Genomic DNA, 12135 nt, shown 5'->3' on the forward strand with positions numbered 1-12135 from the left:
AGGAATAGACCCCGCTGTTGTGGTGCTGTGAGTCTGTCTGCAGGTCACTCCATCAGGCATCTTCAGGGCACTTTTTGACTGCATTTGGAAATACTGGAGAACTGTCCCAAGAATCTATTTTAATTAACTTTAAGCTGGTAATCAGATGGCTGGTTATTGGTCTGTCGCTTTCCCCAGTGTGTCTCTTCACAAAGATTGTAGGGCACAGTTCAGTCGTCTTTATTATTCAAACCACTGAGACCATTGGTAGGTTCATCTTCTGTTGAATTAAATTCACTTCAAAGGGGGAGATTTGTGGTGGAAGACTAAAATAGAAACGATAATATATGAATTTTATCAAAACGTTTAGATGGAAGTTACTGCGTGTTTTAACTCAATATGGTGTGGAAGTAAAATTTATCATAGAAATCCGTATCTGTAATACTGCTTTAGGTTGGTTGTTTTTTATTATTGCTCCAAAACTGCTACTAATAAAAATGGCCACGTGATTCTGTGAAATCCAAGTGTTCTATACCTGTCTGCTGGACTTAGCCCAAGCTTACAGCCTCAAGGAAATTTTCAGATTCTGATAGTGAGGGTCTGGTTTTCTTCGTATTTAACTGCTGGATCCATCCATTTTCTGTTAGGGCCCTTCTCTGCCCTCTAGTCATGGGATATCTCTTCCACTCTGTCCTTAATTCTCCTCTTCTGCACCCTCTAGTCACAGGTTTAGCTCTGAGTATGCTGTTTGGTCAGGACTTCCAATATATTTCTGATTTGATCTGCACAGCCAAAAATCTTGGCTTGATGTAATACTGTGCCACCAAAATGTAATTGTCCTGGTGAAAAATAGATGTGAGAGATTGATTACTTGTATTCATTAGGGATCACGTGGCATTTTTTGCAAGAGGAAGTAACAGTGTCCTGGTCAAATTCCAACTTGGATAACTGCAAGTGAAATTTAGATGGGCAAATGTAATATTGTTTGGCTGCTGCATTGAGGACTGAGTAGCTGGGGGAAGGGAGAATGAGACAAAAGAATAAGTGCTTTAAATCAAAAGGCTGTATGAGGGATCTCTGAGGTGGAAACAAGCAGGGGACGCGGTGTTCTTAATCTGATTTAATGCTGCAAGTTGAAAATGTCTCCATTGAAATTCTTCATGCATATCTACATTAATGGAATGCTGTTTGGTATAATGTGTCCTCTTTCTGGGTAAGGGTGGGCTCCCTTTGGGAGATACAGAAGGAGAAGAGGTATTTCTGTGTAGGTATGCACCTTGTTGATGGAGAGGCGTGTGGGAGCAGAGCAGGGTTTTGGGGCCATCAGATCCAGCAGAAATGCAGATCAGCATCTTAGCCCAGCGTTGAGGCAGGTGGCGGTGTTCTTTGGTGGGTGGAGAATGTTCATTGCCTTGATTTCCACATCTCGGGAGTCTAGTACCAGTTCTGATCCCCCCAAAAGGTGCACATATTTGTACCTAACTGCCAGTTTTGCTTGAGACAATGCTATAGGACAGTGCACCCTCATAGATAATATACCCTGTGCTTTACCCTAGTTGTACAAACTCAAAACAAAAGAATTTGCTGATGATTTTAGTGATTTATTTTTTTTTAATGGACCTTGTTTTCTCTCTTGTCTTTTATAGGTAAAATGTTCAACGGTTCGTTGGCAGCTTTCTCCAGAAGAATAATTGCTACTGCTCTGCTCTTGCTATAATACCAGAATTCTGTGACCTACACGTCAGTGCTAAACACCAGCAGAAAATCATATTGTATTCGCTCTGTGTAGATGGAACAGGCATCGACCTTGAGAGTCCATCCTGATTTAAAGCTGCTTACTTGGTTTTCTGGGATTAAAGGTGCTCAATGAATCAGGGCCCCCCAAATGAGTCAAACAGCCAATTCTTGCCAACAGTTGGTTGAAAACTGTGCCGCACATGTAGCAGGGATGGCGCAAGAGGACAGTCGCCGTGGTCAAGTGCCACCCACATTTTATCATGGTGCCAGCCAGGAACTTGATTTGTCCACCAAAGTGTTCAAGAGAGAGTCAGGAAGTCCTTACTCTGTGTTGGTGGACAGCAAAATGAGTAAACCACATCTCCATGAAAGAGAGGAGCAGCCATATTTCAGGGAGAACAGATCGGTAGGAGAGGTCCGGGCTGTGAAAGAAGATAGAGAGAACTCTGACGACACTGAGGAGGAAGAAGAGGAGGAAGATGAAGTGACTTACAAAAGGGAGCAGATTATAGTAGAGGTAAACCTTAACAACCAAACATTAAATGTATCAAAAGGGGAGAAGGGTGTCCCCTCCCAGTCCAAAGAGACTGCTGTTCTTAAGACCAGCAGTGAGGAAGAGGAGGGTGACAGTGGGGACGAGGCCACTGAAGACAGTAATGATTATGAGGAAAATGAGAGGCAGAAGAAAAAAGAGAAAAGAGTGGAAAAAGTTAGTGTTGCACAAAGGAGAACAAGGAGAGCTGCATCTGCTGCAGCAGCCACAACTTCCCCACCACCCAGAACTACAAGGGGTCGTAGAAAGAGCGTGGAGCCCCCCAAGCGTAAGAAGAAAGCTGCAAAGGAGCCCAAGGCACCTGTGCAGAAATCAAAGTGTGAAGAGAAGGAGACTTTAACCTGTGAGAAGTGCCCCAGGGTGTTTAACACACGCTGGTACCTGGAGAAGCACATGAACGTCACTCACAGGCGCATGCAGATCTGCGACAAATGTGGGAAGAAATTTGTTCTAGAAAGTGAGCTGTCCCTTCACCAGCAGACAGACTGTGAAAAAAATATCCAGGTAGGTTTGCTCACCTGCTTGCCAGATTTCCATACCTTCTGTCGTGCCCTGGATACAGCTAGTGGACACTTCAGAGGGGGAAATCTTTTGCGCAGACCAGATACTGACCGAGACCTTGTCTCTCCGTATGAACGCTTTGGTGTCCTCCAAAAGAAGTAAATTGGAGGGAACAGTGTACAACTGACGTCTGCTTTAGCAGAGTTACTCTAGTATTTAACTACGAGTTGGGGAAAATGCAAAGCTACTTTAACAAATGTCAGACTCAAGTAACTAGCCTGAAAACAGGTGCATTTGCAGTGAAGCGCTATGACAGGATAAACCCTCCTTCAGGTGCTGAGCACCTGCAGCTATCACTAGCTTTAAAGTTCCAAGTGTTTCAGTGTCCTGAAGCTCAGTCACAGAGTTATGTCCAGGTAAGATTTCAAGGGAGAACAGAATTGTGGCACTTTGCTGGTATTGGAATCAGAAATTTGTGAAATACCAGAGAGGCAAGCAGGTGAGAAAGAAACTAGTGAAGTCAGGATTTGAACTTATGTTAAAATGTAACTTTTAAAAATTCTACTGAGATAATTACATACAGGTAATTTACAGTAAGTGTTCATGTATGCATATGGAAGCGTATGAATTCAGTGACTATGTCTGTTTATGAACCTGCCCTTTCCCCAGTGTAAAAAGCTCAGTAAATCTCATTGATAATATAAAGATCTCTGGTCTTTCTTACCAGAAGATTTGCAGCTTTTAATTTTATACAACAATGGAAGCCTGTGTTGTAATAGAACAATTTTAAAGTTTAAGTTGTGGAAAGAGTTTCAGAGTTTGATTCATCTGTGGTTTGTACTTAGCCCATAGGCATCTATGTTCCGTGTAACTGGGGCACTGTTTTATCCGGCGATTCGAACGTGCATTTTTTTTTCCTTGTTAAACTAGGCACAGTGTTGCCACCTACTTCTGAAATAATCCCACTGTCAACATGAAGCAGCTTGAGTTCAATTTTTGTGCAGCTGAAAGGTAGAGAGTTTGTAGGGCAACAAGTTTTTTGTCTGTCCAGTGAACTTTTCCAGAAAGATTTAAGATTTTTTTTTTAATTGTCTGTGTGCTTAAGTGCTAAACTGAATTGGTATTCAGTTCCCACTGTGTGAGAATTGAAATATTGAATGCAATTTCTCTTTGCTGTAAGACTCAAATGCAGCTCTATATAACGCTGTGCTATTTTTCCTTATGTTTCAGCTCATAGGAGGAAGACTGAAGGAAGGAGTATAATATAAGATAGTGAGTCTTGAGCATAGTTAGTAAAATACATAAATGTTTCAGTATGTCCTTGCAGTTTTTGAAATAAATACTTCAAAAGATTAGTGTAGCAGAAAACATTTAAATGTAAATTTAAGGCACGCCCTGTCATCCAGGTGGCTTGTTCACAGCATAAAATCTTTTGACTTTAAACAGGAATTCACAAATAGTTTGAATGTGTCGTATGAAAAGAAGTATCCTGTAAGCCATGCACACACATGCTTCTGAGGGGTTACGTTCCTATGTCCACAAGTGATAGGAAAAGAAGAAATTGTACCAATTGTGTTTTATAATCAGCAACTATTTTTGTCCATCCTGACATTTGTGATGTTTCACAGCTGCTTGCTAATTTGTTTTTATTACACTTGGCAAAAGGAGTAAGGGGATATGAAAGTTTTATGTTAATGTAGGGTTTAATATGTCAAGGGGGATATGGAGCTTTGTCTAGGAAAAAAATGGTTTCGTTTATGGAAGTGGTAATTGAACATGGCTGGCTCCTTTCTATATTTTTCATCTAAGTGATAGAATATATCTGTTTTCCCAGGTAATTTCTGTTTTTCATCCTTTCAAAATTAGAACCTTCACAGAATTCCTGTTGTCACTTTAGACTCTCTGTGTCGTAGCTCTCAATATCAATGTTCTAAGTTACTTGCTGCTGATCGTCAATTAAATTGTAGACTGACCGCTTCAAGGGCTTGCTTAACCTTAAATCGAAGGATTTTTGATCATTTCTTGGCATTGCTTTACTCTCTAGGGTTTCCCCCCCCCAAGGGCTACAGTTTGTTCCTCACATGCCTTCAAGCAGGTACTTTTGGAGGCAGAGGCTCTCCTTGGAGTCAGCATGGTGAGCAGTGTACCAGAGTTTCCGAGCCTGGAGAGATTCAAGCACTGTGGAAGCAGCACAAATTGCCTGTGCAGCAAGGAAACAACTCCAGTAGGCAGAAGGCATAGTATTTGCTAGTTCTGCGGTGAACAGCATACAGCCCTTCCTACTTTGAGCGAAGGAGGGTAATTGATAGGCAGGAAAATGAAGATACACCAAAAACCCCGAACACCCCAACAGCTAACAAAAAATAACAAGCCACAATTGCTTCCTCTTCACTTCAAAGATGAAAATGACTTGATATCCTCACATAGGTGGCTGCTATCAACTTTTACAGCTAAGATTATTCTGGAATTTTCAAAATTGTACAAGGATTTTTTTTAATCAAGTCTTTAGCAAGAACTAACTAACTATTGGGGGAAAAAAGAGATGCGTGAAAGCCTGTGGATCCTGCTCATCGCTGACTTTCTGGACGTTTCACAGTAGATGTGGGAAGAGATTAAAACATTGTTTGCATATTTTCATTTTACACCTACAGTGCTACTGATACATATAAATGAAGAGTCAGAACACGAAAGACCGAGGTGACAACTTGCTTTGCTGTATAAGCTGTGTACCAGACTTTCTGCATGGTCCAGAGCTGCAAGATGGAAGCTGTCTTCTGTGTAGAGCTAAAAGGATGAGAGCGCTTTGGCTAGTTCATGGGCTGTTAGACCTGGAGTTTGAGGGGTCACAGTGCTCCTGTGAAAGACAGGGCTGGACGTGCAGATGGGTTTAAGGCAAATTGGTGGTGTTGGCCTCTGCCTCTGTTGGCTTCTTCCCACGCCAGCAGCATCAGTGCCTGTGAAGTTGTCTTCTCTGTGTTAGCTCCTTGAGGGCTGCATCCAACTATCTATGCTGCTGTGTTTTGGAAATAAGAGAGCGCAGTGGCTGTGGTGCTCCTCAGGTGACGCCAAAATACAGTGTGTTAACATCCTCTCTAATCTTGCTTGATGTGGCTTTTCTTACTATAGTTGTTTCACGAGTGAAACGGTAAATGTAAGCTGAAATACAGTCTGAGACAGTATACAGCATTTTGACTTGTTTTGGGGCTCCATTGTGTCACTCAGGAGGAAGATACATGGCTTAACTCCACAAACTTGAATCACTGAATCATTCTAATTTAAACTTCCTTCTATTTATCCCATTCATTCAGTGTGTTTCCTGTAATAAATCATTCAAGAAGCTCTGGTCCCTTCATGAACATATCAAGATTGTCCACGGATATGCAGAAAAGAAATTCTCTTGTGAGATTTGTGAAAAAAAGTTCTACACCATGGCCCATGTGCGGAAACATATGGTTGGTGAGTTATTGATCAACGCTTCTGTTGGTTCTGCCTCATAATGTGTCTTTGTGGTGCTTAACTCGTAATTGCTGTTTTAAGGAGAAAAATAATAAGGCAAACACAGTTGTTTGCGCTTTATCATTAGCAAAAAGTTCAAGTCTATAGTACTGGGCAGCAAGCAAAACATGTATGTGTGTACACATGTGTATATACTTGTAAGTTGTTCAGTAGTAATCATTTTCCTGCTCAGAGTTAGAGGAGAAAATCGGTTAAAGAACTGTTTGCATTTGAATGACCCTCTCTAATGTACTGTTGTGTTGCAGCACACACAAAGGACATGCCATTTACATGTGAAACCTGTGGAAAATCATTCAAACGCAGTATGTCTCTCAAAGTACATTCCCTACAGCATTCTGGAGAGAAACCTTTCAGATGTGAGGTGAGGTAGCAACTGTTAATATGTTTAGATACAGTAGCATAAGGTATAAAATTAGCAACACTGTCAGTAGGGAATGTAGGTGGAAACCGAATTGACTGACTTGCAAATGAGGTGCAGTATCATAAAAATTTGGGTAAAATTCTTCTGCATGTGGAGAGCACAGCAGGAGTGCTTCTAGCAGCAGTTCAAACTGAGCTGTATTTGGTTTGCTTTGACTGCTGGCTGTTGTGCTTTTCTCCATGACTACACCACGCTACAGCAGAATTTGAATCTTAGTTTTCCTTCGGTGTTCCTAGCAAAGCCTAATGCAAATTACATTAATCCTCCCTGTCCTGCCCAGTAACTTGAAACAGATAGCAGTGGTGACAGTGAAAATAAACTAATTACTGCTTGATTTTCACTTGCGGGGAAAAATTATTGTCCTCAACTGCAAACTGTTACCTCCTTGAGATTTAAGACAGTGCTCTGAATTTGCATTTCTTAAACTGGGTGTATGTGTGTTGGGATGGGGGAGAGCATCTCAGTGATGCATTCACACGCTTTTGGGATTGTATATTTTATGCCTGCCCTCGCGAAGGAGATCGCATGGGACAGACTTACCCAGTCATATGTCTGGGGCAGATAATGTCTCGGTCATCTGATGGGGATGCATGTGGGTGTCACATGATGGAGGCAGAGAGGGTGCAGAGCCCTTCCTGTTTCCAGGGCAGGTCTGGTGTCTCACCCTGTCCACAAAGTGGGGCACAACTCCAGCCAGACATGTTGTAGTAGTGGCGGTAGTCCAGCCAGAGTAGTCCTGGGGATAAGACTCGTATTACCTCATACCAATAAATAATAGCGGGAAAACAGACTGGCTTGCTGAAAAACAAGCCTGCTGTAGAGCTGCTGGTGGTTTTGCTGTGTGAGCAGAGTCCTCTAGTGGAGGCATGCCGTAGTCCAGCAGAGATCGCTGGCAAAGCTGCAAAACCTCCAAATGATGCCTTAAGCCAACAGAAGCACTTTTCTGTTGGCATAACCGTGTCTCTGCCGGGCTTTTGCCAACAGCTGTGTCAACTAAAGGTTGTGACTGTTCCACGCTCCTTGCCAAGGCTCCTGTGCCAGCAGACCTTTTAGTACAGACCAGATTCTACTCTCGCTAAATAATTTAAATTCTGTGTTTGTGTGAGGGTCTGTGTGTATACTAGTTTGGGTATTCTTTACTCCTTTACATGGTACGTTTGAGCACTGTCCCATGACTGCCTTGCTTCCTGATGTGTGATGCTTGAATATCATGGGTTGCTGTTTTTCTGTTGCAGAACTGTGATGAGAGGTTTCAGTACAAGTACCAGCTGCGTTCCCACATGAGCATCCACATCGGACACAAACAGTTCATGTGCCAGTGGTGTGGCAAAGACTTCAACATGAAACAGTACTTTGATGAGCACATGAAAACACACACTGGTAAGAACTTACCAAACAAAAAGCACAAGTACCTCCAGGACAAAACCTTCCTATGCTTTGAGCTGTATTCCCTTCCATGGCATTTGGGATCAAAACTGTCATCCAACCTAGAAAATCAGATGGGAAAGATTAATACATTAACTTACCGTTAAATTGAACTGTCTATAGTCCTGTGATTCACTCTAGGGGAAAAATGAGAGGTTAGGCTTACTTCTTTGTTATTTTGGTCTGAAGGAACCCCTTGCCAAAGCCTTGTAAAAGATTGTCCCGTGCATCACAATGCAGAGGTGGGAGAGGATTTCATAAAGACTGAGGACTTTGGTGGAACAGCTGTCTCTTTGCTGAAAGTAGCAGTCACAGTAGCTTTTGTAGGATGCAGTTTGTTTGCATAAATAGCGTGAAGAAGTATTAGCAGATGTTCTGTGCCTAACCGATTGCTATATCTGTGTTCGGCAGGAGAGAAGCCCTTTATCTGTGAAATCTGTGGGAAGAGCTTCACCAGCCGCCCAAACATGAAGAGACATCGCAGAACTCACACAGGGGAGAAGCCCTACCCATGTGATGTGTGTGGCCAGCGGTTTCGCTTCTCCAACATGCTCAAGGCACACAAGGAGAAGTGCTTCCGTGTTACCAGCCCCGTCAATGTGTCATCTGCTGTCCAGATCCCACTGTCCACGACTTCTCCTGCCACCACAGTCCCTGCTGTAGTGAACACACCCACCACCCCAACTCCACCTATCAACCTGAACCCAGTGAGCACACTTCCTCCACGCCCCATTCCCCACCCATATTCACACCTTCACCTACATCCTCATCCTCACCATCCACATCATCTCCCGGTCCCCCCGGTTCCTCATTTACCTCCTCCTCCAGCTCTTTTTAAGAGTGAGCCTTTAAATCACAGAGGCCAGAGTGAGGACAACTTTCTGCGACATCTGGCAGAAAAAAACAGTTCAGCACAGCACCACTAACATCTTTGCTTCCTGCCAGCTATTTTCCCATTTTATGCACATGGAAACATGCCCTTGTGGAAGTACAGAGGGTTAGTTGGTGAGAATCTTTGTCTTTCTCTTAGCCCAGCAGATGGTCCTAATTTTTCCCTTGAATCAGTTAACAAACGAGGAAATCCTGTTTTGGATCAGGAGTGCTCATTTGAACCTGGGAACCAACAGGACTTAAACCCAATTTGCTTGCGTTTTACTGGTGACTTTTATAAATTTCAGATACTGAGACTTGTGGAATTTTATAATTTCATATCAGCTGATGAGGTATGCTTGCTTTTATATCCTGGACTTCTCCTCAAAGAGGAGATAGGCCTGGTTTTCTTTGTACTAATCGGAAAGGCTGTGAGATTAATACAGAGCATTAATTGTATCACTGTGTATTGTAATGGATTCTTTTCAGCTTTTGGTGCCGGCTATGGAGTGAGCCAGCCACGTATCACGGTATATTTGAGCATTATAAAGAAAGACAAAAAAATTTCTTGTTTGTGTAGCTCTCCTAACACACTCTTTATTTTACTACAGAAATTATTTTAGAGGTTTTTGTATAGACCTATTTAGTAGTCTGTTTCTAAAATGAAATGTATTTCAATAAGCGGTGTAATTTTTTCAGTGTAGCTGGACCTATGTTGTATAATAGATAAATTTTTATAATCATCAAAATGTGATTCTTAAAAGATGCATATAGCTTCTATAGTTAAAGTTATTCTTACAACCATAAACTTAAAAGGTGCTTCAGAGAAGAAAGGAACCCAAGAGGTCTCTGGAAAGGTTGCCTCAAAAATGATGTTGATTTCAGAACTTTACGTAATTTATTTTAGTAGGGCTGCTTTTTTTAATTTTTTTTTAACCTTACATTTCCCTTTTCACAGTTTCTCTCAAGCTTTCTGGACAAAGGCATTGGGATACCGTGTCCCTGCTCCACAGGTGTTCTTTAGTTCAGCTGGAGTGAGGTATAAGATGGGTTAGAAAGGGAGCCCCTTACATGTAGGGACCTGCTGGTTTGGGAATAAAGAGTCACAAGGGAATGAGAGATCTGACAGCAGAGAGGAAATCAAGTATCTCAAGTCAGCCAAGCATCTTTTCTCTTTATGTAGGAGAGACTGTTTTAGTGGCTTTTCATGGTATGATTTTAAGTTGGGGGTCATATCAAATGCTGCTCTTCAGATTGCTTTTTGGAATTCCTGGAGTTGTTAGGAGAGGGGAATTAAGGTGAGATCATAAATGTGGTGTTTCTGACTGGTTGATTGTAAGAGTGAGAAGAGGAGTTTGAATGAGACAATGTTGTTTCAGTTGCGTTGTTAAGAAAATGCTGATAGCACTGTATGTACCATGTGAAGCTCTATCCCATAAATGTAATGTGCATAAAATTATGGGATGATTTTTAGGGGTCGTAGTCATACTTCTGGCAAATCTAAGTTTTACAGTTGTAGGATAGGAAACTTTGAATCGTAGGCATGTCACTGTTTCATAATCCTGGGAGGCAATGAGGGGGAAATGACAAGTTTAGTGCAGGGATGGTGGGCTGGAATGCCAACTGTATCTGTTTGAACCAGTGAGTAGCTGTTATTTTTTCAGGTTTGTATTTCTCTTCAACTAAAACTAAATATAGCAGCATTATGCAATCTCGGGATTTGTTGCCACCTTTAATGAAGACAGAGGCCCAAGGCAATGTACTGTAAGTCCTCTTTTCCTTGAAATTCCTACTCTTCTGTGCTGCTTTTTAAATTAAATCCCACTAAACTATACATCCAGAGATCCTCTTGGGCAGATGTCAAACTTACTATTCTACTTGGTAATGAACTGGGGTTTTGTGGCTAATGGGGTTCGTTTTTTTCAAGACAGCAGAAATGGTGGAAATTGTTCCTAGCGTTACTTCCTCAAGGTTAATGCTGTTAAGCACTGTGTTTTGAATCACCACGTCCTTTGTTGAGAATTAGCTCCTTAGTTGATGTTTTTCACCATTTTCTACCACCTTATTATTAATATTTTTTTTTCATAACAAGCATAGGAAACTTTAGGAACCAGAAAGGGCAGTTTTGGCCCAACAAACCTACTCATTTTTGACCGAGTTGAAACCCCTTCCAGCATTTCTGAAAAATAAAACAATGGTTTTTAAATGTTTTCTCTATAATATTTATATACACCCTCTTACTTTCTAGAAGAAAAAGCCAGTTATGAAAGTGAATTTACACTCATGATTATGACTGTTGTATTTACTGTGGCTGGTCCGCCCCGGAGGTTCTATGCATTCCACGTCACATTTGCAACCTACGTTTCTGTTGTGCCACTATTTTATGGTCAGGCCTGTTATTAAATGATTTTTAAATGCTAAAAAATTCTTGGTAAATCAATTGTATTCCAGTTTTGCAAAATGATTTTCTTCTCAATAAATTTACAGTATTAGGCTGCTATTCAGAATTATAAAATCTGGGACAGTTTTTTCCTATTATTTAGTTCATAGCAATGATACACCTTGTATTTTTTGCTTCCGAGACTTATGAACTTCCTTTCTGTGGAAGATGATTAAACTATCTAGCCCGCTTAACAGTCTGTCATAATGTGACATGATGTCAACAGATTCTCCTCATTATCTGGGACAAACATACCGAAAGCTGACATACTGGTCTAAAAGCGTTGCAATGTGATACCTTATAAAGTACATAATATAAAGCAAGAAAAGGAAAATGTGCATTACAAAAGGCAGGAAATTCAAGGTTGATATTTGCTGCAGCTGCTCACTTCTTCAATTTGCATTGCTACGCACACCTTCTACAGAGTTTGCACAACACTAAGGAATGTATTCAGGTGTGTTTGCTACTTTCTGCTTATGTTGACAAACTAAGCCTAGTGTTTTGTATCAGCTTTACTGCATTTAGTCAGTTAGGGAGTTGGTTTGTGTTGCTAAAATGCTTCCTTCAAGAAGAGCAAGACAAATTATACCAACTTTGGGTTTGGTTTGAATGTTTCTGGAAAGTGAGACAAATTTTTTTTTTTATTTTTTTTTTTACTTCCAGACATCCTACAGCCTAAGGCAAAGTTTTACC

The 12135-nt window shown here is 41.3% G+C and overlaps 1 protein-coding gene across 2 annotated transcripts; it reads left to right on the top strand.

Annotated features, from left to right (window-relative positions):
* Positions 1 to 1625: 1625 nt before the first annotated feature.
* Positions 1626 to 9907, top strand: ZNF652 (zinc finger protein 652). 2 transcript variants are annotated; one of them, XM_009707792.1, is made up of 5 exons: positions 1626 to 2233; positions 6079 to 6226; positions 6532 to 6647; positions 7943 to 8087; positions 8544 to 9907. In XM_009707792.1, the coding sequence occupies exons 1-5, from the start codon at positions 1865 to 1867 to the stop codon at positions 9056 to 9058; spliced, it is 1293 nt and encodes a 430-aa protein (XP_009706094.1). In that variant the 5' UTR covers positions 1626 to 1864; the 3' UTR covers positions 9059 to 9907. The 2 variants fall into 2 exon arrangements, with proteins under 2 accessions (XP_009706094.1, XP_009706093.1); XM_009707791.1 differs by having other exon boundaries at positions 1706 to 2773.
* The last annotated feature ends 2228 nt before the right edge of the window (positions 9908 to 12135 follow it).

Source organism: Cariama cristata, unplaced genomic scaffold (assembly GCF_000690535.1).
Source record: "Cariama cristata isolate BGI_N322 unplaced genomic scaffold, ASM69053v1 scaffold2839, whole genome shotgun sequence".
NCBI lineage: Eukaryota > Metazoa > Chordata > Aves > Cariamiformes > Cariamidae > Cariama > Cariama cristata.

Excerpts from the sequence above, each read along its gene's own strand:
- ZNF652 (XM_009707791.1), top strand. The coding sequence starts at position 1,865 with ATGAGTCAAACAGCCAATTCTTGCCAACAGTTGGTTGAAAACTGTGCC. Across the intron at positions 6,648-7,942 it reads AGAAACCTTTCAGATGTGAG|AACTGTGATGAGAGGTTTCA; the intron begins GTGAGGTAGCAA and ends TTTCTGTTGCAG. Across the intron at positions 8,088-8,543 it reads GCACATGAAAACACACACTG|GAGAGAAGCCCTTTATCTGT; the intron begins GTAAGAACTTAC and ends TGTGTTCGGCAG.